The sequence below is a fragment of the Moschus berezovskii genome, chromosome 4 (assembly GCF_049115385.1).
Source record: "Moschus berezovskii isolate FMDL1 chromosome 4, NW_MosBer_1.0, whole genome shotgun sequence".
NCBI classification, from domain to species: Eukaryota; Metazoa; Chordata; class Mammalia; order Artiodactyla; family Moschidae; genus Moschus; species Moschus berezovskii.
Genome location: NC_142463.1, coordinates 26,084,956 through 26,111,513, shown reverse-complemented (window position 1 = coordinate 26,111,513; position 26,558 = coordinate 26,084,956). Strand labels below are relative to the sequence as shown.

Sequence of the window (26,558 nt, the reverse complement as noted above, 5' to 3'; positions counted from 1 at the left end):
TTGTGGCCCCAGCCTGGATACCCAGAAGTCCTGGGAGAGAATTATTGTGTCCATTTTACGGAGGAGAAACCTGAGGCTCATAGATGCCTACAGAACTCACCAGGATCACACTGCTGGTAACTAGTGCCTGTGTCTGAGATAGTCTGAAGCTTGAGTTCTGTCCCCACGACAGGCTGTGACTTCCTTTCCACAAGCCACTGCCCTCCAACAAGCAGTTCTACCAAAGACCTGGGAGGTGTCCTGACAGCTGCTAGGACTGGTTCTCTTCATAAACCTTTGACTTCTGAGGATAATATCACCTGAGAATCACCCAGAAGTAGAAAAGCAACTTAATTTACAGAAGTGTTTTATGAATGAGAAAGGCAGGAAAATGTGTGAAGTCGTATAATCTATAACAGTCTATAAACAGCCTGTAAACCTTAGTCATCTCTGTCTCCTGTGAAGTTCCCAGCATAAGCCTGGCACTGAGGAGTTTGGAAAATAATTAACAAGGGAGTGTAGGGAAGGGAGTGAAGACTGCTGCAGCATCTACTGTGTGCCAGGCTAGGGTAATCCCTGGCCAGTCCCATGGGGACTCTGGTGGAGCAGCGTTATTGTCCCTATTTTATAGAACCATAAATCAAGGCCCAGATGTGTTGTGACTTCCCCAGGTACAGAGAGGGACAGGGTCCCATCCTTCCTTGCCTGTTGTTCTCTGCATGTGTTAGACTAAATGCCATCCCTCTCCCTCCAACACCCTTTAGATGAGAGGTCTGGGGCCGTGGAGGAGCAGGGAGAGAGCAGCGGGAGGCTTGCTGAGCCCAGCTTGCATTGTCACATTGGTGCTAAGACAGAGATAAACCCACACAGCTGTCCTTGAGATGCCCACCGTCTGGGAGAGAGCTGAGTGTCTGCCGATGTAAGCTCAGCATGGCCCATACCTCAGGCATAGACACGTCCCTGGAGCGGGAGCCCCAGTGGCCCTTGAGGCATTCGAGCACCTTTACAGATGAATCAGGGGGTGTAAGGTAGGGAACGGGCATTTCATGCTGTGGGAACAGCAAGGACAAAGGCCTGTAGGAGGGAAAGGCTGGAATTTTCTTGAGGTAAGTGTGTATGGTTCAGTGTGGGTAGACTTGAATGTGGGCAGATGTTGAGGCAGGAGCAGAAGTGATAGAGCTGGGCTGGAGAGGTGGGCAGGGCCTCAACCCCCAGAGTTATCTCACGGGAGGTGGAAGCCCCAGGCAGGCTCAAGCAGAAAGCGATGTGGTCAGGTGATGGGATGGGGAGAGGCAGGAGGTAACGAGGCCAGGGCAGTCCAGGCACAAAGATGGGTAAGCCCAGGGAGGAGTTTGAGGGTAAAGGAGACCCTGCAGACGGGACTTGGGCTTGGCTTGTGGTGGGTAGGGGAGAAGGTGAAAGATGGCCCTGGCGCAAGGAAGTACCACCAGGTCAGCGTGCTGCTGCTGCCATCTGTATAGAATGAATGAGAAACTGAAACTCAGATTTGGAGAGTCACTTAGGGCCACGCAGCAGGAAGAAGAGCTGGGATCCAAGGCTGCCTGAGTAGCAGTGGAAGGGTCAGCTCTTGGGCGAGTCCATTCTGCTCTCTGGACCTGTGTTCCGCCCCCTGCACAATGGGGGAGGGGATGGTGAATGATGACATGGGGTCAGCTATCTTGAAGTTCTAGGAGTTGATGCTTTTATGTCCCTTCTCTCTGGCAGAACCAAGGAAAGCATGTACCACTCGCTGACTTATGCCACCATCCTGGAGATGCAGGCTATGATGACATTTGACCCCCAGGACATCCTACTTGCTGGCAACATGATGAAGGAGGCGCAGTCACTCTGTCAGAGGTCAGGTCCATGGGGCAGGCAGGGATGAGGGGTTCTGAAGCATCCTTTTGTCACTTTGGCCTATCCCAGTGCCTAAAATGCCACTATTAGTCCTGCTCCTTTTGGCTCAAAAGTGTGCCCCCAAGTGCTCAAAGCTGTCCCTGTTGGCACTGCCTCAGGAGCCACGTTGTCTGAGCTGGTCACTGAGGGCTTCCAGGGCCAGACTGGATTGGGAGGAGATGAATCCTGGCTGTGGTCATGTAATAATTCTCTGACCTTGGGCAAGTCCCTCTCTGGACTCAACTTTCCTCATCTGTAAAATGGGTATGATGATAGAGTTGTTGTGGGAACTGCATAGTTGGTGTTCAGTGCACATTAACTGCTTGAATGCACGAATAAACAGACCCTCAGTGTTTCTGCACAGGTAGAGTCATCATTCACCGGGACACACTCCAGCCTGACCTAGGCCAGTCCCTGTGCTGGGCTCTGTTTGCCCAGATAATCATCAGACCCTGGCCCCTCTGATGCCTGAACGGCCTGATCAGGGAGATGCAGGCACAGACAGCCGCATGATTCAGGGCAGGTCGTGGGGGTCCAGCCTGAGGAGCAGGAAAGGCTTCCTGGAGGAGGTGACATCAGAGCTGGGTCCTGTGGGGTGACCAGGAACAGGTCATGTTAGTGGGGGCAAGGGAGGGGGCTCCATGCAGAGGCAGCAGCAGGAGCAAGGGCATGAGAAAGCCTGGATTTGGGGGAGTTGCCAGGAGTTAACTGTGTGCAGTCCTCTGGGAAGGGCAGGGGATGCTGTTGGAGGTGCCTGGGCCCCCTGCTCACCTCCCTGAATGATATGAGGCCCTGTTTTTCTCTGCAGGCACAGGAAGAAGTCCTCTGTAACAGATTCCTTCAGTAGCCTGGTGCACCGCCCCACTATGGACCAGTTCACAGAAGGTGTGGCATCTGGGGTGTCCTCTCAGCCCGCTGACTCCAGGCCACCTGGTTCCAGGCCCGGGAAGGGGCAGGAAGGGGCAGTTATCCTCCTCGTTGTCACCCAGGGGGCCGAGCCCTGGCCCAGGCACCGAGACACTGATGGGTCAGACCTGGGGCCTTTTGAGGACTGGTCTCATGTGTGGGGGTGGGTGGGGAGCAGGTAAGACTCAGTTACCTTACAGCGTTACCTGCTGAGGCCTGCAAATTGAGGAAAGAAAATGCTGTCAAAGGAGCTGTCACTTTGCTCCTCAGGCTAAGGTGGACTTAGGGCTGTGTGTGCAGTTAGGTTTAGTGGTTTAAAGACCGTAGTGATCTCAGGTGCCCCAGAGGGGACTGTGGTTTTAGAGCCTGACACCCTGTGATGAAACAGCTGGGGGCAGTAGCAGAGAAGTCTGGGCAGCCAGAGCCACATTGCATCTTTGTGCCATGACCACATGAGGCAGTCCGAAAGCAGCAGCGGCCAACCATAAGCACTGGGGACCCTCTAGTGGGGGTGGGAGGCAAATGGCCATCCCCACCTCGAGATCCCTTCATGGTTCCAGCACAGAACATTGCCCTCGATGGTGTCTCTCTCCTTCACACTTGCCATGGCTCCGTGCTGCCCACAGGACCAAATCTATAGGTCTTCACCAGTGTGTCAGGCCCTTTCAGCCAGACTTCTGCTGCTCATTTTCCTCATTTTCCTTGTTCCCTGTCTCTCCCTGCTTCACCCCATTTCAACCTTCTGTGGCTCAGCTGTCCCCAAGCATCTGAGTTGTTTGACTTTCCTGGGCCTCTGCCAAGAAAGCTCTTTCTGCCTCATGCTTCCATCCCGTTTTCAACTCAGATATCCTTCTCCCGGAAGCCTTTCCTGACTGCTCTGGCTGTGTCAGTTCTTCCTCGCTCCCACAGCCCGCGGCTTCCTGGTCTCATCCGCTCATCCCAGTGCCCTAGGGGTGTCGGTGCAAGCACCTACAGTGATGCCTGGAGGGCAGGAGAACAAGGCCCAGGGCCCTGCGCTGACTTCTAGGGGATGCAGGTGTGGGGAATGTAAGCTACCTGGGGACAGTGTCGAGTGCCATGTGTGAAGGAACCTGGTGCTGGGACTCAGGAGGCAGTGGGCAGGTGCTTACTCAGGCTCCCTTTGCCTTTTGGGAAATGAGATGAGGAGTTGACCCAAGTCTTCTGCCAAGAGTCCCAGGAGGCCACAGGGCTTTGGTTTTCTCCCCGCAGAGGAAATCCACGCAGAGGTCTGCTATGCAGAGTGCCTGCTGCAGAGAGCGGCCCTGACCTTCCTGCAGGTAGGAACCCGCTGCCTGTACAAGCAGCCTGGGGGTCTCAGAGGGTGGAACACCACATCTTAGCCTGAAGGGTTAGAGAAGCCGTGACCTGTGGCTGATGCAAAGACCAAGGCACAGTTACCCCAGCATTCCTGGCCCTGGGCAGGCTCAGTGGCAGAGGTGACAGGCTTTCCCTCTCCACAAGGGACACACGTGTTCCCACCCACTGACAGGATGCATGTCCACCTCGTGACTACTGGTTTCCTGCTGTTTTTGTGTCACGGGGGTGACAGACATTGTCACCAAATCAAACTTGATTCATTCAAGAACTTGACTTGTAGCACCTGCAACACACCATACTTTGTATATACATTGCAGGGTTGTTCTTTTTACATACCTTATACACGTTGCGTATTTGGTTCTGCCTGCATTTGCATATTTTATTTAACCATCACCTCAGGCCTGTGAAGGGGAGAATTAGGGGGAAGGACTCACCTTCTCAGGGTCAGATGGCTAACAAATGGCAGAGTTGGGGTTTAAACCAGGTCTGGCTGACTCAGCCTAGAGTAGGAAGTGACAGCCACTCTAGTATTCTTGCCTGGAAAATCCCGGGGACAGAGAAGCCTGGTGGGCTACATACAGTTCACGGGGTCACAAAGAATTGGACACGACTAAGCACATGCCTTCTGGCTGACTCAGAGCCTGTGCTCTTCACCATGGTGGAAATTGTGAGACTCACGACCCCTTGGTTTTACCAAAAAACCTGGATTATAATTATATGTACGTATGTATTCAGTCTCTTCAGTCGTGTCCAGCTCTTTGCGAGTCCATGGACAGCAGCCCGCCAGACTCCTCTGTCCATGGGATTCTCCAGGCAAGAATACTGGAGTGGATTGCCGTGCCCTCCTCCAGGGCATCTTCCCGACCTAGGGATCGAACCCATGTCTCCTGCATTGCAGGCAATCATCATGTAAATAGGTGTATTGGGGTGGGAGAGGCACATATAAATTTGCTGGGGTGTTCTTTATTTTTGTTAGTGATATTTCTATCACTTTGGACCTCAGATGATTAGAATTGGATTAATCTTAGTTCTTCATCAGGATCACCATGAATGCCCTTTTATTTCCTTTGTTTGTATACTCTATTATTATACATAAACACCCGTGAACCCCACCCCACCCTACCCAGTCAGAGAACAGAGCCCTGCTGGCAAGCCTCCTTCCTCCTTCCTTCCCCTCCCGGGGGTGGGGTGGGGGGCGGCACTATCTGGAGTTTGTATGTATCATCCCCACCCTATTTTTTTTAGAAATGGTTTTTCAGCTTCCTATTCATGTCTGAACACAAAATTGCTATGTTTTGGTTGCCTTTGAGTTTCTTAAGGCCTCAAACTGTGTGGGACTTGCTTTTTTTACCCAATCACACGAGGCTGTGTTTAATACTCCCTGCTGTGAACATGCCAGTTTGTTTTCCATTCTCCGGCTAAAGGACATCTGGGTTGCTTTGGTTCTTGGCTACTGTGAACAGTGATGCTATGAGCCTTCTTAAAATACATCCATTTTTGTTGGGTGTATACCTGGAAGTGGAACTGCCAGGTGGGCTGTAGGTATTGGTGCTTTTTCTTTTCCTGCATCGCATGGCATGTGGGATCTTAGTTCCCCAGCCAGGGATCAAACCCGTGCCCCCTGCAGTGAAAGTGTGGAGTCTTAATCACTGGACCACCAGGAAAGTCCCCAGGTATTGGTGCTTTAAATTATAAATGTGATAAATACCTGCTTGTTGTAAAAAAAAAAAAAAAAAAACACAATCCAAGACCGAAAGTCTCCCTTCCTTCCCACAGTTCCTCTACCTGGAGGAGACATGGTTAACTGGTGGAAGCATCTCCTCCAGGCCTTTCTCCAAGCACATAGTACATGTGAGCCTGGTAAAGGAGGTTGTGGTTCAGCCCTGGGCATTTTGGAAGGCTTGTTTGGCAAGCAAGACCCTCGTCTTAAGTCCCCAGGGTAGAGTGGGGAGGTCTAGTTTAGCTGACCTTGGACCCCTACCCATGCAGGGCCCCTCATAAAGCGAGGCCCAAAGAGACCCAGGAAGGATCTGGAGCCTTGATGATCCTCTCAAGCCTGTGGCTAACCACCCAGGCCTGGCTCTTAGCAAGTCTCCCTCCTGCAGGACGAGAACATGGTGAGCTTCATCAAGGGTGGCATCAAAGTTCGAAACAGCTACCAGACCTACAAGTGAGTGGGACTGGTCTGGGGTGGGGGTGTGGATGTGGGGGTCGGGGGGTGCAGTAAAGCACAGCATCTACTATCCTGTGCCCCTCAAGCTGCATTGTGGGAGGTAGAGGGTGCTGGCTGGAGGCAGGAAACCTAGAATGCTATGTGACCTCACATTTTTGCAACCTCAGGACCTCAGTTTTCTGGAATATTATTCACCTGGTTTTCTGAATGTATCTGTTCATTTGGTCCCCCCAAGTGCTATCTTTGTGCCTAACTCTGAACTAGGGAAGAATAAGACATTATGTACAAGCAGCTCGGTCTGGTTGGGGTAGGAGAAAGATGCAGGAACAATCATTTTGAAGACATCAATAGAATTCCTACACATTCGTTAAGGCCCCATCCAAATGCCACTTTCCCCATGAAGCCTTCCTTGAACCCTCCAAATCGTAGAAATAAATGGTGCTTATATACACACACCCCCTCCCCAGACTGGGAGCTGCTCGAGGGCCAGATAGGTTATTTCCATGCTGGCTCAGCACTGGGTCACACATAGGGCCATGTTTATGGAGCAAAGAATGAAGACTTAATCCAGAGCACTTCTGCCCAACATGGTCCTGCTGGCCTTGTCTGTAATTCCCAGACCAGGAAAGCTCTGAAAGTAATTAACCCTCCCTCCTGCCCCCAGTTTGGCATTGAAACTCCTTTTCCATTAAAAGTTGACTTGAATTGACTCGAGACTGTTGCCATTACTTTGCTCACTTAATGTGAGGGTTTCCCTGTGGAGACACTGTGAGGTTGATTTCAAGGTATTACTGGGGTGTCACATGCCATGCAGTGCGCGGATACCATCCTCCTTTGTGTGGTCTCTGCTGGAATTGCTCAAGGAAACTGGATGTGTGTTTTGGCCCCTCCAGTCTCCCTACCTGCTGCCAGAGTGATGTTTTCAAAGCACAAACCTTGTCAGGTCACTCCCTGCCAACTCCCAAGACCCCTCTTGCTCTTAGAATAAAGTCCCAGGTCTTTGCCGAGTCACTCCTGGGAGCTCTGTTTGTTCTTGTAACCACATCTCCTGCCCCCCTCCGCCTCAGCCATTTGGGCCTGCCCTCAGTTTTTCAAACATGCCAGCTCATTCCTACCTCAGGGCCTTTGGACAGGCTGTTCTCTCTGCCAGGAACACTCTGTGCAGGCTAGCTCCTCGTTCCTCAGGTTTCAGCTCAGATGTCAGCCCCTTGAGGAAACCTTCCCAGCACCCCAAATGAGGTCAGGCTCCAGGGTTCCCCCTCTTCCTCTCAGTGACTCGATGGGGGTCCATCCCTGAGAGGGGAGAGTAGTGAAGATAGCAGCTTGACGCACCCTGCCGTCCAGAGAAGCTCAGTCAGTGTTTGCTGAGTGAATGCTCTCAAGATGCTCATGGCCTGGGAGGAGGCAGATACCTCTTTAATTTCCCTGTCCTGCCCCAGGCGAACTGGCATATGTATATGGAAGGAAGGAAGGAAGAGGGTTGGATTCCGACCAAGAAACTCCAGGAAGACTTCCTTAAGGAGGTGCTGTTGGAGTTAGCCCAGTGTTCCTCAGCTGGGGCCAGTGTTCCCCCCACAAGACATTTGGCAATGTCCAGAAACATTTTGCTTGTCATACTGGGGGAAGCTGCTCCTGACAGCTAGTGAGTGGAGGTCAGGAATGCTGCTAAACTTCCTAGGATGTGCAGGAGAGCCTCCCTCCCCCCAATCTGAACAAAGAATGGTCCAGTTATCCAGCCTAAACTTATCAGCAGTACCGAGGTTGAGAAGCTGTTCTAGACAGAACGCAGAGCACAAGCCAAAGCCTAGAGGTCGGATGAGGCAGGTGTGCGAGAGCTGGTAGAGCTGAAATGCAAGAGCCAAGGGTGTGTCATTGCCGTGGGAGATGGGGCTGCCAGACAGTTACATATCCACCACCAGGGAGTTCTGAGATCAGTAAGAAGTGTGGGCCACTTGGCTCCAGCTGGAAGGGGCCCCCGCCCCCCAGACGTGGCTGAAATCGGCTCTGCCTCCATCTGCAGGGAGCTGGACAGCCTGGTGCAGTCCTCCCAGTACTGCAGGGGGGAGAGCCACAGGCACTTTGAAGGAGGGGTGAAGCTCGGCGTGGGAGCCTTCAACCTGGTGAGTGGGCGACCCTCCCCGTGTCCAGCATCTGGGTTCAGGATTAATCTCCCCTGCACATTACTGCCCTACACTGGGTCTCTGCCGGGCTACTGTTCCGGGCCCCCAGTGATGAAGCAGACACACTGCCAGCCTGGGGGTAACTCACAGATGGGGTGGGAGTGGGGGCTGGCCATGGCTCCATGGTCCCTTCTGTATGTTTCTTCCTGAGGCAAGTTGAAGCTTGAAATCAACTATGTCGACAGTATTTCTAGCACCAGAAATTGACAAACACAAGACATCAGGGCCTTTTCCTCCCCAGAAAGCTGGTGGTTAAACATTGACTAGTGGCTGGGAAGGAGACAGGCCTGGAAACAACTGGTGACCCATGGGGAAGAGAAAGCCAGGACTTCTTTCTGGGGGAGCTGGGGAAGGTTCCGGGGAACGGAGAGTATTTGAGCTGGAACTTGAAGGATCCACAGGTAAGGGAAGTTTTCCAGGCGGAAAGAGCATTCTAGGCAGAGGGAAGAGCGTGAGCTGAGTCAGGGAGGCGCAGAAGAGGTGTGCCTGCTCCTGGGAGGAGGAGCTGGTCTTGGATGATTCGGACTCCTGGCCCTGGGTGGCCAGGGACTTACCCCAAAGTGTGTGTGGTGGGCGGTGGCTCCTCCCCTATAGGCAAAGCCTGTTCAGATGGGGATCTCTGCCCCTCTCTGGGTTTCAGATTCCTCATTTGTAAGATGGGAGCAATGATTCTGGCCCAAGTGCTGAGAAATACAAGCTGCAGAGTGCATCAGATCCTTTAGCAGGTTGTAGCTGGACTGTCTTGGGTTCAAAAAGTGGCTCCACTTCTGATCTGTGGAGCCTTGGGCATATTCTGTCACTTACCTTATGCCTCTGTTTCTCCCTCTGTCAAACATAGCAGTAAATGCCTTCTTTGCAAGACTGTTCCGAGATTCAATGCAATGACAGAGATCCTGGTACAAAGCAGGGATTAAGTGTAGTAACAATAGCTAACTGCTAGGTGCAACCTCTGTTATGTTCTTCACGTGTATTAATGTGATCCGTCTGGTAGGGGCTATTTTTATTTCCATTTTACAGATGAGGAAACTGAGGCAGAGAGAGGTGACTGAGCTGGGAGTGGTGAGGTTAGGATTGAGACACAGTCTGTTCCTTATTGTCACGCTGTAGTGCCTCTCTCCATCAGGTGGAGCTGGGGGCGGCCTCATGGGCATTCCAGAGATGGGCCTGTACTTCAGGGATCACCCCCAGGACTGTGGAGGTCTGCATTTGGGAAGGGTGGCCCCCACCCCTCATGGGTCTGCCTCCCTCTCTCTTCAGACGCTGTCCATGCTTCCTACCAGGATCCTGCGGCTGCTCGAGTTCGTAGGGTTTTCAGGAAACAAGGTAACCGCCTCCCTCCTGGGGCTCCCAATCCTCTCAGCCCCAGGGCCGGAGCTTACCTGGTGGGGTGTGGCTGAGGGGCTGTGGGGCCTTAGTGCCAGCCCTGGCTCAGCGCCCCCCTCCGTGTGAGACCCTGGACAAGGCCCAGGCCTCTCTAGGCCTCAGTCTGCTCTCCTGCAAATGGGACCAGTGATTGCTACCAGGCTCTTCTCAGGGTGGAGAGGCTCTAGGGTGCAGGTAGGCATGAAGAGCAGCTCCAGGGGTCCTTTAGGGGCCTGGGGTCATCATCTCTATGTCTGGCAGGTGTTAGAAACCTGGTCCTTCTCCCCTCAGATAGCCTTCAGCAAGTCCCTCCCCTTGGGACCATTTTCTTGTCTGGGAGATGCCCGTGGGGAGCCCTGCTGTGCATTGGGCCTTGAGGTAGAAACCAGAGGACTCAAGAACCCAGAGGCTTTACTGAGGGCAGGAACCTGAGTGCTGGGTAGCAGATCAGGGAGGGCTCCATGGTGGAGGAGACCCAGAATGATACAAGGAGCATTAAGCTGGAAGTCAGGAGCCCTGGGTCTGGCTAGCCTCATCCCCTTCTTCCTGTGACTCTGAACACAGACCACTGACTGCCCTCTCCTCTGATCACATCAGTGTTTCTCCAGCTTGGACTTTCTCCAGCCTTTCCTGAGCGTTCGCCATGTGCACAGACCTCTATATTATTATTTACATATTATTTTTCTCAAATGTGGTTCTTTTTTTTTTTTACTTAAATGTATTTAAAGGAAACATCACTACACAGAGAACCCATATTATGTGGCATGGTAAGAGCATGATCATAACAATAAATACTACAGGACCAAGCAGTCTTCCTTGGTCCACCAGATTGTGTAGCCTGTTTCTCTCTGTGTGAAAGACAGCTAGAGCAGGGTGATGCTGCATGCTCCAGCACCACACTGAGGCTTTCTCCTGTACCCTGAGGACAGACAAGTTCTGGGAAGGGCCGCTCTTCACCTGGGACCCTGTGCTGCTTCTTGCCTGTCCCAGAACACATACAGGCTTGGCTGCCATCTGTGATCTGTGGCCTGGGCCCAGGGAAACACTCGTTAGAGGCTCTGAAAGTTCTCAGTTTTTCTTTTATAAGAAGGCCCTTGGGTCCTGAGTAGGATCTCAGGATGATGATGGAGAACACGAGAAAGTCTGAGAGGTGGGACAGGGTGGCCTGGCCAGGAAGAGAGGGTGGCAAGGCTGGAGCAAGAGGGACCTCCTATACCCACCAGCTCCAGCTTCATCTTTATCCCAAAGTCAAGGGGCTGTGGAGGGTTTGCAGCAGGGGTGAGCCAAGTCAGCTGTGTCTATTAGAAAGATCAGGAACACACTCTAGGACAGGCAGTGGGGCAGAAACTGCCGGTGGTGATACAAGCGTAGTCTGGCTTCTTGCTCCTCCCCAGGCAGGCTCTGGAGCCTTCTCCTCCTGGGAGCCTTCCCAGCCGGCAGTTTCTATGGCTCTGTCTGTGCCCTGAGCCTGTGGTTAGGATTATCTGCCTCCTTGTCATTTCTACTCCCCCACCAGACTTGGGGCTGCTCAGGGCCTTGGCGCCCACCATGGGGACTGAGCAGGTGACTGTAGGGAGGAATGGGGAAGGGGCTCTTAGGGAGGGAGGGGACACCCTCGCCTTCGCCCTGGTTGTGGCAGTGGTGTCCTCTGCCCACAGCAGGATGGCTGAGGAACTGAGAAGGACAGCCTCTCGTTCTTGGTCGCATAGCCTGGGAGCAGCTGGCCCAGCCTCCAGGGCTCCAGACTCGGAGCTCAGCACTCTCTGGTCCCTTCCGCAGCAGTGTCGTCCTCACAGCTGTCCAGTGGCCTCCCTTCCCCTCCCCTGCCCCAGGTCCTGGGGTAGAGCTGGGGAGCTCAGGCCTGGCTGGCCTCAGCTGTCCGCATCTTTCCCCAGGACTACGGGCTGCTGCAGCTGGAGGAGGGGGCGTCAGGGCACAGCTTCCGCGCCGTGCTCTGCGTCATGCTGCTGCTCTGCTACCACACCTTCCTCACCTTCGTGCTTGGTAGGAGTGCCCTCCCAGTGAGTGCCGGGGCCTCTGGGCTTTGGCTGCCTCTAGAGGGCAAGGGGCTGCTGGGCCCCCAGGACTGGGGAGGGGGCCCTGAAACCAGAAACAGTAGAACTGCAACTATCCAGGGGCCTGGACACTCACTTCTTTACAGTGTTACTGGGTTCCAGGCTTGATTTTCTCACCTGTGAAATGGGGGTGGTTCCTGCCCACCTTGTAGAGGGCATGAGGATGCTGTTGGCCCTAGCGTCTTATTCAGTCCTCACATCACCCCGGAGACAGCAGAATTATCATCCGCATTTCTCAGAGCAGAAATGGAGGCCCTGAGAAGCCCCTGGTGGGTTGCTGGGAGGATCACCAGGGAGGATGGTGATGTGTCCTGTTGTTGCCCATCTCCTTCAGGCACCGGGAATGTCAACATCGAGGAGGCAGAGAAGCTCTTGAGACCCTACCTGAAGCGATACCCTAAGGTGAGCCTCACCTCTTGGTAGACACCTCCAGCCCACATGTGCCCTGTGGACCCCCCCAAACCCATATACGTGTCATTGTAGGGCGCCATCTTCCTGTTCTTTGCGGGGCGGATTGAAGTCATTAAAGGCAATGTTGATGCGGTAAGTAACAAGGGTCTGAGCCAATGCTGGAGGCCCCTCAGGTCTCCCAGGTCAGTAGGTCTGCAGACACACAGACAGGGGACAGGCAGACGGGAGGGGGCCCTGAGAGAAGACCCACAAAGGGAGCGGGCCCAGGAGAGGCACTGCCAACAATGGGACAGTCTGGGAGGGCGAGGGAGGAGGTGGTGGTAGTGGTGAGTGGGATTGACAGGGAGGAGGAGGAATACAGCACCCTTGAGTAAGGCAGAGAGGTGGGAGGATGCCCTGTCCAGGGCAGGGTGACAGGCTGGAACCTGCTGCCAGGGGTGAAGCAGGCACCTGGACGGCCTGTCTAAGGATCTGGGCTCCGAGGAGGGAGGGAGCTGTGGAAGGGGTGAGGGAGGGGAGGCTTACCACCCTGAGAATCCCCAGCACTGAGCCAAGGCCCAGGACAGACTCTGTGACTCAGAGTTCTGGTGCCTTCCGCTGGTCCTGGCTGTGGTTCCTCAGGCCGAAGGACAGATGCCCTGGGTCCAGGTCACTTTGTGGAAGCTGCTGGAACCTTTGGAGTTTGCTCTGAGGCAGAGACATCAGTATATCACTTTAATACTTCCCACTGCTTATTGCGCCTCTGTTATAGCTCTGTCCCACACCCTTTCGCTCTGTGCCGAAAGACTAGAGTCCCTAGGAGGGTTGGTAACTGGGCCCAAGGTCATGTAAGACTTTGAGGATAGAACCGGGACTGGAGGCCACACCCACTGTCTCCCCGATGCTGCTGCGCGTCCCCCTCCGGAGGCTGGCGTGGGGCTGGGGCTGCTGTGGAGTTGGGCAGGGATGGAGGGCGTGGCAGGGGGTCGGGGCAGACGGCGGGGCTGGGGGATCCTGGCAGAGGCTCAGTGGCAGGTGCCCACAGGCCATCCAGCGGTTTGAGGAGTGCTGTGAGGCCCAGCAGCACTGGAAGCAGTTCCACCACATGTGCTACTGGGAGTTGATGTGGTGCTTCACCTACAAGGGCCAGTGGACGATGGCCTACTTCTACGCGGACTTGCTCAGCAAGGAGAACTCCTGGTCCAAGGTGAGCTGACGCCATGTGCTGGGGGAAGAGGGAGACCAGAGGACCAGCCTAGATTGGCCATGAGCCCCAGACCAGGACCAAACCCCTAACCGAACACAGACATCTCAGCTATAATTTAAGCAAAACCACAAATTCTACTAGACCTCAGGGTTGGAAGGAACTAAAGACCACGGGAAACAGGTGACCTTTAGAACTACAAGGTGTCGAGATTTTTAGCCACAAGGTACAGAAGTGTCACTCACATGGTCTGCGTGAGTGTTGCCCAACATAACTTTCTGTTCCAGTGAAAATGTTCTGTGCTGTCCAGTGTGGGAGCCCCCATACGTATGCACTCCAAGCTCTTAAAATGTGCCTGCTGCAACTGGGAAACTGGATGTTTTCTATTTTATTCTATTTTAATTAATTTAAATGTAAACAGTCACATGGAGCTAGTGGACATGTTAGCTGACTATGCAGGTGTAAACACAAAGGCTTATTGGTTCATATAACTGAAAATTCTAGGCACTTCTGATTTCAGGTTGGGCTGAATCCAGGAATTCTAATTCTGTCATTTGGGCTTATTTTTTCTGGCTGGGACTGTGTTCTTCTGTGTGACTTCTTCATTGTACAGGCAGTTTCTCTCCATGTGCCAGCAGGGTGGCTATGGGCTGCCTGCTCCTATATCATCTTCCCAATTGGTTTCAACCAGAGTCCCATGATAGAGCCTCATTGGTCTGCGTAGATCACAGGCCTGGAAACAGGGGTGGGAAGACCCCTCATGGATTAGAAGTAGGAAAGGGGTGATTCCCCAAAAGAAAAATGAGGTGATGCCCCAGAATAAGTGTTGTTGGGAGTGAGCATTAAGGAGATGCCATGCTTAACCATAAATGCTTATCATGGTTCAGTTCAGTTCAGTCACTCAGTTGTGTTTGACTCTTTGCAACCCCATGGACCTCAGCCTGCCAGGCTTCCCTGTCCATCACCACCAACTCCTGGAGCTTGCTCAAACTCATGTCCATCGAGTTGGTGATGCCATCCAACCATCTCATCCTCTGTCATCCCCTTCTCTTGCCTTCAATCTTTCCCAGCATCAGGGTCTTTTCCAGTGAGTCAATTCTTCACATCATGTGGCCAAAGTGTTATCATGGTAAGTGGTGAAATAAGTATAAGCCATTCTCATCATAGAGTAATGATAGCACAGAATTCTGAACTAAGAGTCTTAGAATCATCTAGATCATCAGAGAGCATCCTCTATTGTGAAATCCATAGCACATATGTCTCAGTGACCCTGATTTTCTCATCTTTCTCCCACCTCTGAATGAAAGTCCCTATTAGTCACCCTGCCTAGGGCCCAGGCTGAAAGGGACTCTCTGGCTCAGGGTTGGCTTCCCTGGTGGCTCAGACAGTAAAGAATCTGCCTGCAGTGCAGGAGACCTGGAGTCGATTCCTGGGTTGGGAAGATCCCCTAGAGAAGGGAATGCCAACCCACTCCAGTATTCTTGCCAGGAGAATTCCACGGACAGAGGAGCCTTGTGGACTACAGTCCTTGGGGTTACAGAGAGTCGGATACAACAGAGTGACTTTCACTTTCGCTGGCTCAGGGCAGGCAGGGCTGGGAGGAGGAGTGGGCTTTCACTGAGCTCTGACTGTGTGCCCAGCGCTTGTGCTTTCCTCCACATTACACCCAGTGAGGTAGATATTATCTCCATCAGGCACATGAGAGACAGAGGCGAAGAGAGGGTGAGAGACTTCCCTGGGCCACACAGCAGCTGGTGACACACACAGGATCTGAAGACAGTTTTTTTTGACTCCAAGGCCTCTGTATTTTCCCTTGCTCCTCAGTTCCCCTGAGTAGGCCCAGATTGCCCCAAGACCACCTTGCTGTTGAAGGCACTTCCTGAGGCCCAGCCCCTGTGGGCCCAGCATTCATCTCTCATCCCTCCCCCTCCCAACAAAGCCTCTGAGAACCTTTATAAATTAAAGTGATCTAGAAGCCTTCTTGTGAAGTGGGGCAGGCGGCTGGGCCTTCTACCCAAGGAAGAAGAGACCTGAGGTGGCCACACATCTGCTGTGAGGAACAGAGGGAGGGCCAGGCCTCCCACATGTCAGCAAGTCTGGCTGTGAGTTGGCTCAGTCTTCAGCTCTGTGGCTTTGGGGTGGTCAGCCCCCTTCTCTCTGCAGTGCTTTTCTCAAAAGCGTTTCCTGTGAAAGTAGGTAGGGGTTGTGGCACCTCGAGTTCTGGGGCCTCATTCATCCCTAATATCCAGCGCTTGGCTACTAAAGTCCACCGGCTTCCAGCTCTAGGGAGTTGGCCTGTGGTCACTGCCCTGCGTGCCGGCCCCTCTGCTCAGTGTCCACCTGTGCTAAGCTGGGTCATCCCTGTGGGCCTTTCCCCCAGTGCTTGCAGCCAGAAACCAGGTGGTGACAACGGTGTGCTCAGTGCCGTAATGGGGGGATCTGAGGGGAGCTCAGAGGCAGCCCTGAGCAGCCTAGCCAAGAGGACAAGGAAGGCTTCTGGAAAAGGAGATGTCTGAACTGAGAGTCTTGAAGGATGAGGAATTAGGGTGGCAGGACACCCAAGGCCAGAAGAACTGCAGGGGCATAGGCTGGGAAGCTAGGGGGCTGCCAAGAGGTCCTGTGAAGGGCTTGTGGGTGGAAGTGCAGGGGGACCGTGGAGGGGTCTTCCCCCTCTAAGCCACACACTGGAAGCTTCTTGGGGACAAGGACTGCCTGCCTGCACAGAAGCTAGTAGAGTAATCTGGCAAAATAAATATGTGGAATCAATAGGCAAACCGGTAACTCTGGGAGACAGGACTCTCCCTCAGACAGGGTGGCTGTGGCTCTCCATCAGCATGGCCCCATAACATCCCTTAGTAGCTTGGATGCCATGGCTCTCACCATGCTAGGTCACTGCATCCGTCCTAATTCCTGTTGACTCAGTTCGGGTGAGGGGCAGGGTTGGGGCAGAAGCTCTGAGAGGAAGCGTGCAGATGAGCCTGGCAAAGAAGGGGCAGTAGGATCCCAGGCAGAGGGACAGAACAAGCAGGGGCCTGAGGTGAGTTTAGGGAGTGATAGGGAAGAGGCCTGGAGGAGGAGCCAGAGGAGCAGGTCTTCAGGGCCCTGAGTGGCTGCTTGGGCTTTAGCCTGACAGTGGGGGAGCCCTTGTTGCTTGTGGCTTGTATTTGTGCTTTTAGAAATCTGATCTGTCCTGCAGCCGCTGGGCACCCTCACATGCCAGTCCTATTCTAGGGAAGGTCATCTACAACTGAACAAAGACCTCGAGGCTGATATTCTAGTGGGGAAAGAGACAAGGAACATAGGTGATGTGCAGTGTAAGATAACGTCAGGTTCTGGTTAAGTGCAATAAAGAAAAATTGGGCAAGGTGCAGGATGTGGAGAACAGTTTGGTCAGGAGGGGCCTGCCTGAGAAGACACCAAAATGGAGTGAAGGAGCAAGCCAGGCTGACATCTCCGTGAAGAATGTTCCAGGCCTGGTAGATGTTAGGACAGGTGTCGAAGGAAGCTGAAGCCATGAGTTGATACATCCTGGAAACAGCCCAAAGGCCAGTGTGGCTAGAGTGAGGAGAAGCTGGAGGGGAAATTCAGGGGAGGCTGCATTGGGCCTCGCAGGCCATGACAGGGAGAGTGGACGTTCTCCCCAATGTGATGGGATATCATGAGTCAGAGGGACTGCTGTGACCTCATTTTAAAGTGTCCGCATGGCAGTGGTGTGGAGAATGGCTGGCGGGGGGCAGGAGTGGGAGCAGGACATCAGTGAGGAGAGCACGTGGACCAGGGCAGTAGGAAGACAACCCTGGAGGCCTGGAGCGGGGAGATGGTGTGGAGTGATGGGGCCAGGTTGCTGGGATTCAGGAATTCTGTGGGAAGTAAAGTCCGGAGGGCTTGGCGGCTCAGTGCTGGGGCCAGGGAGAGGGAGAAGGCACAGGTGACACCAAGAGGTTAGAGATGGGATGGGGAACAGATTTCACTGAGGGGAGCATCTCTTAGCACACCCCGCAAAGACCAGCTTTTCCTCATGTTGTGAAGGGCAGGCTGAGGTGCTGAGGGCAGACTGGAACTGGGAGCAGCCCTGGGTTTCAGCATGGGTGGGGCTCCCAGGTGGAGGTTGCTTTCCATCTTCTCCTAAGACTGGACTCCAGGATGTCCGGCTCCCTTCCCTCCTGTACCCGCTATACTTTGCTGGGTAGCAGCCCCCGTGGCAGGAGCTGTGGTTCAAGACTCGACCACTGGAGGGCAGCACAGAGCCAGGCTCCTCTGGCACTGAACTTCAGGCAAAGGGGAGCGGCTTTCAGAGATAGATCTCTGAGATGGGGGTGAGGTTGGGGCTCTGCAAACCACCCCTGTCTTGTCAGTGGATCCCTTGAAGCCACACAAACCTGGGGTCCCTCCCAGCTCTGCCCCTAGCAGCCCTGCTTCCCAGGAAGCAGAGGTAGGGTACAGATTCCTTTCTGGCATTGTCTTTGGGATCAAGTGATATATGTAAAGTGCCTGGTACACAGCAAGGCAGTCTCACCAAGGGATCCTGAGATGAGCCATAACCCAGGTCCCTGCCCCTCCTGGCCTCACACTTTTTGTGTATTCCATGCTTTATGCTACCCACCCATTTGCATCCCACTTACACACGTCTCTGCCCTCCCTTTGATCAGGATGTTCCTTTTGCCTGGAAGGTCCTTTTTCTGTTTCCGTGAATCTTCCCATTGGCCTTCAAGGGCCCAGTGTGAAGTGGCTGCTTCCCTTTGTATCGTCCCCAGAGCCCCTGCTGCCCTGTCTTTGTGTCTCCGTCCTGTCCTCAGCACTGCCCGGTGCATGCACTAGTTGCTTGAGTCTGCCCAGTTGCTTCAGAGTGGAGAGGTCAGGTGATTAGACACGGCCCCTCATGGATTTAACTCCTAGGTCATGTCCTCAAGTTGCTTCAGCTTCCTCGCCCAGTTTCTCCCCTGGGGGTTGGGGATAATGGTGAGGTTCCGGTGAGCTTTTGTGCCAGTTCAGGACTGTGATTTGGAGGGCAGGTTGTTTACACCTGACTGTTGCTCTGCGTCACACAGGCCACCTATATCTACATGAAGGCCGCCTACCTCAGCATGTTTGGGAAGGAGGACTACAAACCGTTCGGAGATGACGAAGTGGAGTTGTTTAGGTGGGTCTGGCCGTTGCATTCCATTGTAGGTCTCAGCCAGGCTCTGCTCACAGCCACCCTGAGCAGAGGGAGATGGGGGGATTGTCATCCCCAGGGCCCTGAACCCCCAGCCCTCCCCAGTCCTCCCCCCACCCCATGCGTGTCGCTGTCTCCCACGCCCACCTCCTCTTGCTGCTGCTGCTGTTAGAGCCCTTTGAATCTGTTCAGAGGTTTTCTTTCACAAAAGTGGTTTTGTCAACATCATTTCCACTGTGCCTCTTTCATCCAGAGTGTAGCACAGATGTGGACACAGGTCCAGAGAGGTTCCTTCTGCCGAGTTAACCTGATACACTCAGAAAAGCAGAGTTGGAATCACGCAAGCAGGATTAAATCTAGCCTCTGCCATTTGTAACCTGTGTCATCTGAGACAGTTTCAGCATCTGTAAAATGGGAATAACAAACTCGGCTTTGCAGGGTTGTTTTGTAAATCAAATAGAGAATAGATTTAGAGTCTGCAGTAGGGCCTGGAGCCAATAAATGGTGGCTGTTTTTATTCTTACCTGCACTGCTGTGTTTGCCTTCTGCCAAGGGCCTAGAGCAGGACTCAGCCATGGCAGGCCTGAGGAGGGAGCCTCGGGCTTTCCCCTAATCATGGTGAGGGTTGGCCCCAACTTGCAGATGTGGAAGTGAGTGTAACCATTGCTTCCTGGGCTGTCACAGTCACAGGGTGCTGTCATTTACTGAGTGACTTAGTTTCTTTATCTTATGTAATTCTTCTAGAAGATCGGTGAGGGTAAGAATCTGTAGGGAAATAAGAGTTATTTTCCCTCCATCCTTCTAGATTCTTGGCTGAGACCCTCATAATAAGATTAATGGAAAAAACAAACAGAAATTTAATAACTCCTATATTGGAGGGACCCAGGAAAACTGAGTTGACTCTCTGAAATGGCCCAAGCTGTTACCTTAAATGCCATCTCCAGCTAAAGCAAAAAAGATTTAGTTGGATGGGGAGCCAGTTATGGGAGGTTTTCAGGTAGAAGAGAGGGTATATGGTTGTTATACAGATTTTAGTCTCCGCCTTCTTCATTGATAAGTTTCTGGAGATTTAGTCTTCCTCCTCTTCCTGGTTCAGAGAAAGACATCCTTACAAATGGACATTTTCCTTGTAAATGTCTCTTACAAAAAGGTTAAATTCTACTAGATTTTCAGAGCATTTTGTGTGTTTGCTGTTTTCTTAAAAATAATCAGCCTAAAATAACCCTTATGCCAAAGACGCATATTTGGGGGTGACAAATTCTCCTTTTCATATCATTGTCTCCACTTTACGGATGAGAAAGCAGGCCCAGAGAGGTTCCACAGTGAATAAGTGGCAGAGGTGTTTGGTGGGGACCTCACAACTAGGTCCAGCTGTTTACTGGGCCTGGACTGCTCAGGTCACAGCCATACCCCCATGATTGTGGCAGAAATTCAGGGCAAGGCAGAGCTGGGGAGATGGGGACCTAGATGTAGTCTTGCTCAGCTGCATCCCACGTTTTACTCTACCCTTGGAAACAGCTGAGGAGGCTGCAACTCACATGGCCAGAGTTAATGAAAGGTTTGTGCTGTGTGGTCTTGGGCAGGTCCTTCCCTTTATGAGTTTTAATCTCTGTGAAACTAGGGTCAGACTTCTGCTGGGCCCTCAGGAAATGGGGGCTGGGAGTAGAGAGGGACAGCTGGAAGGCAGAGAGGGCCCGAGGGGTGGAGGTGGTCATGTACAGTCTCACCTCTAGCTCCTGGTGCAGAGGAGCCTGCCTAGCCACAGGAAGTGGTCAGATCTCACGACAGGGCCTGTGAAATTAGGCCGTAGCCGCAGACTATGAATCCAACACTCTCATCACATAGATGGGGAAAATGAGGCCCAGAGAGGGGTCAAGCAGAGGCTGGGCAGGCTGGGGACTCTCAGTTCTAGCATTTTCTTGCCCTCTCTCCACCCTCATCTCTTCCACAGAGCTGTGCCAGGCCTGAAACTCAAGATTGCTGGGAAATCTCTACCCACAGAGAAGTTTGCCATCCGGAAGTCCAGACGCTACCTCTCCCCTAAACCTGTCTCATTGCCCGTCCCTGCTCTGGTGGGTAGGAGGGTCTTGACTGGTCCTGAACTCGTTTGGGGTTGTGGGGATTAGAGCTGAGGGTCAGGGATACAGCCAGTGACCCTGGAGGGTGTGGACGCAGGACAGAGACCCTCATGACCCCAGGGCCTGGAGAGGATTTTACAAATCACCTGGCCCTGGGTGAGGGACGCATGAGTTTGAGCCTACCTCTACCTCTGAGAAAGCACTGGTCTACTAGGGATGGGGGTGGGCAGACAGTGAGCAGGCTGCAGATGCCTGAAAGCAGAAAGCACAGCTCTCCTAGGTAGGCATCTCTCAGCTCTTTGTGTTGCCACCCTGTCTATTTCTGTCTTGTCACATGATTTTAATTATTGTTTGTACTGTTCCCCCATCACTGCCCCAAGCTTTTCTGAGGCTGGGACCCATGTTACAGTCGACTCTGAAATAACAGTAATTGCTGGCATTGTTACTGGGCACATGCTGTGTTCAAGGCTCATCACACCCATTGCCTATTGCCTCATCTGATCTTCACAGGAACCCTCTTAGGTGCTGGTGGCATCTCCATTTTACAGAAGGGGATAATAAGGCCTAATAGACAAGTAGGAAGCTAAAATATAGATAAGATATAAGTAGAAAGATGAAATAACTTGTCCAAGTCCCATAGCTGATGAGTTAGAATCTGAACCCAGGCAGTCTGGTTCCAGCCCATATTCTGAATCACAGTTATGATGCTAATTCCATGCATGATCTGAGCAGGCATCAGAGCAGGTTCTAGTTTGTTAAGAGTCTTTGTTATTCAAATAAGGCAGCCAGAAAGGTAGAAAGGATGCTGCTTCAGAGGCCTGGCTCTGCTGTCCACTAATTGTGTGACCTTGCATATAGGGTCCCCTTTCCCTTAATGTAAATATCTACCATGCCCATTTCATAGAGCAGGTATGAAAATCTGCTGATAAAAACTTATTAAACACTGCAGAAATTAACAAGTTCAGTATTTATGTAGAATTTATATTGAGCTTATATCCTGATAAATAAAAGATATTTATTTATATCTTTAAATAAATTTTGAACTATTTTACAGTTCAAAATATACAATAAAACTGTCATCAAATGGGGGCATATGTTGTAAGGAGGGGCAGGGAAAGCAGCTAGCTGGATATTTAGGGGAGAATTTCCAAAACTGTAACCTGCAAGATGCTATGTGTGCATAAGATTATTTCTGTGATTAAATACATTTGGGAAAGACCGGCCTGAACAAAGTTTACATACTGTAGACCTTCTTGGAGCCTTTATATGCTCATCTGCACGGTAGGTCTCCGAGAAGAAGCTTGAAGGTGAAGTTTGTCCCTGTTATTTAGCCACAGAACTCTTTTAGACCATGTAATGATTTAATAAGTACTTGTCAAAACTTAAAGTGCCTCCCTAGAACATAACAAAAACTATAAAAAGTCTTTCTAGAACTTTATGTATACAAGTCACTGTCATGTCCATTGCTTGGTTTGATAGTTTAGGAAATGCTAATATAGGCTAACAGAATTCCGTTCCATTCCGTCGCTCAGTCGTGTCAGACTCTTTGTGACCCCGTGGACTGTAGCCTACCAGGCTTCTCCGTCCATGGGATTCTCCAGGCAAGAATACTGGAGTGGGTTACCGTTTCCTTCTCCAGGGGATCTTCCTGACCCAAGGATCGAACCCGGGTCTCCCGCATTGGAGGCAGACACTTTAACCTCTGAGCCACCAGGGCTAACAGAATTACTAGAATGAAAATTTAGTATTCTGAGCTTCCTGGCAGTTAAGGCAAAGAAAGAAATCATATATTTCATAGATGGAAACTCAGGCCCACTGCCTTAGTGAAATAGGAGAGAAGGTAACTTGGTCTTAAGCCCCTGAAGGCTTACGTCAACTATGATTCCTCTGGTACAGGAGGCCCTGTTAGCTGGAGCAAGGAAGACAGCGCCCTGGAGAGTGTGGGGCATGACCTTGTTCTCAAAGGATGGGAAATTTGGACAGAGAGATTGGGAGAGTGCAGACTAGTGCCCTAGGGTTCCAGGAACAGAAACGTAATTGAAAACTGTATGAGGAGAAGTGTGAGAATACAGGTCCCTCTTAAATTCTCACAGGGGTAAGGAGAGATCTCAATAATAAGTAAGAGATAAGAATCCCCATCACTCCCTCAAGCTTACAGCTTCAAAGGCTGGGCTGAGACTTGATATGGAAGATTAGAGCTAGAAGGGCCTTTAGTGACCCTCATCTGAGCTACACATTTTATAGATGGAGAAACTTGATGCCCCACTGGGGAGGAAACCTAGGACTGACTTGCTCCCCTGCCCCTAGGAAATGATGTACATTTGGAATGGCTACGCTGTGATTGGGAAGCAGCCGGAACTCACAGACGGGATCCTTGAGATTATCATCAAGGCTGAAGAGATGCTGGAAAAGGGCCCAGGTGACTACCCCCAGGCCCTTGAACTGGCCAGGCTGGGTCTGAGCACAGGTCTTTACAGTTGAAGGTTCCCTCTACCCAAAACGTCCTTCCTCACTTTTCTACCCTGGTAATTGTCCTCTGCCTTTCTAGGCGGAGTTTCAGTGACAGCTTCTCCCTTGTCCCCCAGGGAGCATCAGGGCCTCTGCTGGACTCCCACAAGCCCTGAGCTTCCTTCAGTCCGTCCTGACTTCACTGTATTGTCATCGTCTCAGTGTCTGTCTTTCCTCCCCAGATGTGAGCTCCCTGAGGACAGGAACCATGTGTGAGCCATCTCTGTGTCCCCAGGGCCCAGCAGAGTAGGGGCTCCATGAGTAACTGTTGAGAAAATGAACAAAGCTGTCTTCCTTCACTTCCCTATTCTCAGAGAATGAGTACTCAGTGGATGATGAGTGCTTGGTGAAGCTGCTGAAAGGCCTGTGTCTGAAATATCTGGGCCGTGTCCAGGAGGCTGAGGAGAATTTCAGGAGCATCTCTGCCAAGTAAGTGCCTCTGTGGCTGCTCTCGCTCCAGATGGCCTACTGCTGGGCCCGGGCTGCAGGGCAGCATTTTCTGGGTTTCCCTTTCCATGTGCGCACAGGCACAGTGCCTGACTCTGGCCTACTCCTACTCGCTTCACATGTACTAGTTTCTGTTTTGTGCTAGGACCCTTCCAGGCCCAGATCATTCAGACCTTGTCCTCCAAGGCCACCAGGCTGCCCAGCGACAGGAGCCCATCTGCTGTGTTTCCTGTGAATGGTGTCCCCTGGAGTTTGTAACTTAGGAACTCTGTCCTTGGGGAGCACAGATATTAGAGAGACAGCTATAGGTAACTTAATCTGGTATGGTGAGGGCTGTGCTAGAGGAAAGCAGAGAGGCCAGCAGGTGCCAGGAGGAGGGACCTAAACCTAATGCTAGACACCAGGAAAGGCTTTCCAGTAATGCCACTTCAGTTGGAAAGTTTATTAGGCAGAGAAAGCAAGGAAAGAGGAGTTTTAAGTGGAGTAGGTAGAGCATGTGCTAATGCCTGGACGCAGGAAAGACACCAGAGGTCAGGTGACAGCAGTCAGTCCTTCCCTGCTTAGGTCAAGTCGTAGAGAAAGGGTTGTAGATGAAATAAAGGGTGGCGGGGTGCGGGGTTGGGGACTGAGGTGGAGGTAGGCTTAGGACATGACGTGAACCTGTCAGGGACTTGGGGCCCCAAGTGCAGAGGACTGGAAGGCTTTGCTGTAGTTCTTAAGTCTTTCTAGGGCTGAATAGTGGGAACCTTCCAAGTTGGAATTCAGGTCAGAAAACCCCATGAGACCATGAGTTGGATCCTCCCATTTGGGAGATGCTCAGGAGGAGTCTGACAGACGTGCCCAAAGGATGTCTCAAGAGCAGGCTGTGTTTTCTTCTGTCCTACAGTGAAAAGAGGATTAAATATGATCACTACTTGATCCCAAATGCCCTGCTGGAGCTGGCCCTGCTGTTTATGGAGCAAGGCAGAAACGAAGAGGCTGTCAAACTCTTGGAAACTGCCAAGTAAGGCTTGATTTGCCTTGGTCTGGCCTTTGTTCCCCATGAGCTCAGGGGAGGCAGAGGTGCCAGGCAGCAGTGTGAGAGGGTGCTGGCAAAGGCAGTGTAGGCAGCCCTGAGGCTGGGCCCATGTTCCAGAGGAACCCAGCTCTCACTTGGTGTAGGGAGGCTTCTTCCTTAATTTACTGAAGAGGAATTGAAATCCCAGACTCAGTGACTGAGTTATCCAGGGTAACACTGCAAGCTGCAGGGCTGGTGTGAAGATGCAGGTCTCCTGCCTTCTAGATTCACACTGGGCCCCAAAGGACCAAGAGTGGTTCCAGAGGGCATGATAATAGGTAATCCCTATTAAATTTAAGCCCAACTCTTTCTTTAAATGGAGATAGGAATTAGCCTTTAAAAATATTCCTTGGCTAGTGGGTTCCCACAGCTCAGACTAAGGGAAAAATCACAACCTGGAGCAGCTTCACATGTCTGATTCTCTGGTCTCTTCCAGGCAAAACTACAAGAATTATTCCATGGAATCCAGGACACATTTTCGAATCCAGGCAGCCACACTCCAAGCCAAGTCTTCCCTAGAAAAGGGCAACAGATCTATGGTCTCATCAGTGTCCTTGTAGTTTTGTGCAGCAGTCCCAGGTTGGAAGACAGAATCAGCTGGACAGAGCTCCTGGAAACATTTCAAAAAGAACCCCTCCCCCTGCCCTGCCTTTGGGGCCCACCGGTGCTCCACTGGGACAGCACGACATAGGTGTCTGCAGAAGAGAAGCCAGCATGTTCATCAGTGCGGCCAAGGGCTTTTGTCAAGGCCAGAGCAGGTGGAGCTCCCTGCCTGCCCTGTCACACATACGGGTACTTGTTTTTCACTGTGATGTTAAGAGAATGTATGAACAGTTTACATTTTCCTTAGAAATACACTGATGGAATCAAAGTTGGCTTTGGGGAAAAAAAAAAACCACCAACCAACCACCTGTATGTAAATCATTGTTAGACTTCAGCGAAGTCTCAGCTTCCAGGGCTGGAAGGACCCAAAAGAGGATCTGGACCTCAGGCTTCATTTCTGAGGGCTAAACACAGAGGTTTCACACAATCCCACTACCTTACTTCTTACAGCCCCTTTGTAATTCTGCAATTGAAAAAACAATCAAACATGTCTTTTTAGTGAGATAATCTTGAGTCCATTTGTAGGAAAAAAAAAAATCAAGTCCCACTACAAGGAGTGATGATATCAAGGCCTGAAGGAAGGGGAGCCCTTTCTGTGCCAAAGCCAAGAAATTTGGCAGGTAAAGTTTCTCAGACACTGGTCTGCTATACACCAAACTGAAACCACTGGGAATGATTTATGAAAGAGAAAAAATCTTCTATACTTCAGGATACATTTATTTACTGATAGCATTTTTCTTAGAATGGTTATTCTTAGCCTGTTTATGTATGTTTTAGATTTTTCAGTTAAGAGAAAAGCTATATTTCAGTAATAAAACTTACATACTTTCAGAGATCATGCAACATCTATTTCAGTAAAATACTTTGTTGCTTGAATTCTTGGGCAGGGCAGAAAGTTTCAATCAGAAGCCATATGGCCCAAGCATGTTTTATTTAGACAACCGAATGCTTTAAAATTTTCAGAATAAGTTAACAAACATTTAAAAATGGGGAGACTTCACAAATAAATCTGGTTTCTGGCTTCTTACTTTAAAAATCTGCAATACTGGGCTTCATTTTCACAAGGCAACAATCAGTTGGAGCTGAGTAGAAGCTCTTTTCAACACTTATCCTTTTGGCCCCTAAAAGTGTCTGACTAACTTAAACACACAAATGCAGTTTCTGTAAGGGAAGGACCACAGATGACTTTTCCAATCTTCCAGCCTGC

At 51.6% G+C, this 26,558-nt stretch overlaps 1 protein-coding gene across 5 annotated transcripts in view; it reads left to right on the top strand.

The window, feature by feature from the left end:
* Positions 1-25,789, top strand: part of TTC39A (tetratricopeptide repeat domain 39A) — a 50,042-nt gene extending 24,253 nt beyond the window's left edge. For 4 of the 5 annotated variants that reach the window (XM_055403855.2, XM_055403857.2, XM_055403856.2 and 1 more), the window contains exons 3-18: positions 1,705-1,836; positions 2,684-2,760; positions 4,012-4,079; positions 6,225-6,289; positions 8,313-8,412; positions 9,730-9,795; positions 11,730-11,838; positions 12,244-12,311; positions 12,393-12,452; positions 13,345-13,506; positions 18,552-18,643; positions 20,610-20,730; positions 23,044-23,155; positions 23,559-23,673; positions 24,578-24,694; positions 25,185-25,789. In XM_055403855.2, coding sequence (XP_055259830.1) covers positions 1,705-1,836; positions 2,684-2,760; positions 4,012-4,079; positions 6,225-6,289; positions 8,313-8,412; positions 9,730-9,795; positions 11,730-11,838; positions 12,244-12,311; positions 12,393-12,452; positions 13,345-13,506; positions 18,552-18,643; positions 20,610-20,730; positions 23,044-23,155; positions 23,559-23,673; positions 24,578-24,694; positions 25,185-25,308 — 1,588 coding nt within the window. In that variant the 3' untranslated portion in view covers positions 25,309-25,789. Of the gene's footprint in view, positions 1-1,704; positions 1,837-2,683; positions 2,761-4,011; positions 4,080-6,224; positions 6,290-8,312; positions 8,413-9,729; positions 9,796-11,729; positions 11,839-12,243; positions 12,312-12,392; positions 12,453-13,344; positions 13,507-18,551; positions 18,644-20,609; positions 20,731-23,043; positions 23,156-23,558; positions 23,674-24,577; positions 24,695-25,184 lie in introns of those variants that run through there. The other variant, XM_088835280.1, reaches the window with a different exon arrangement.
* Positions 25,790-26,558: the final 769 nt, after the last annotated feature.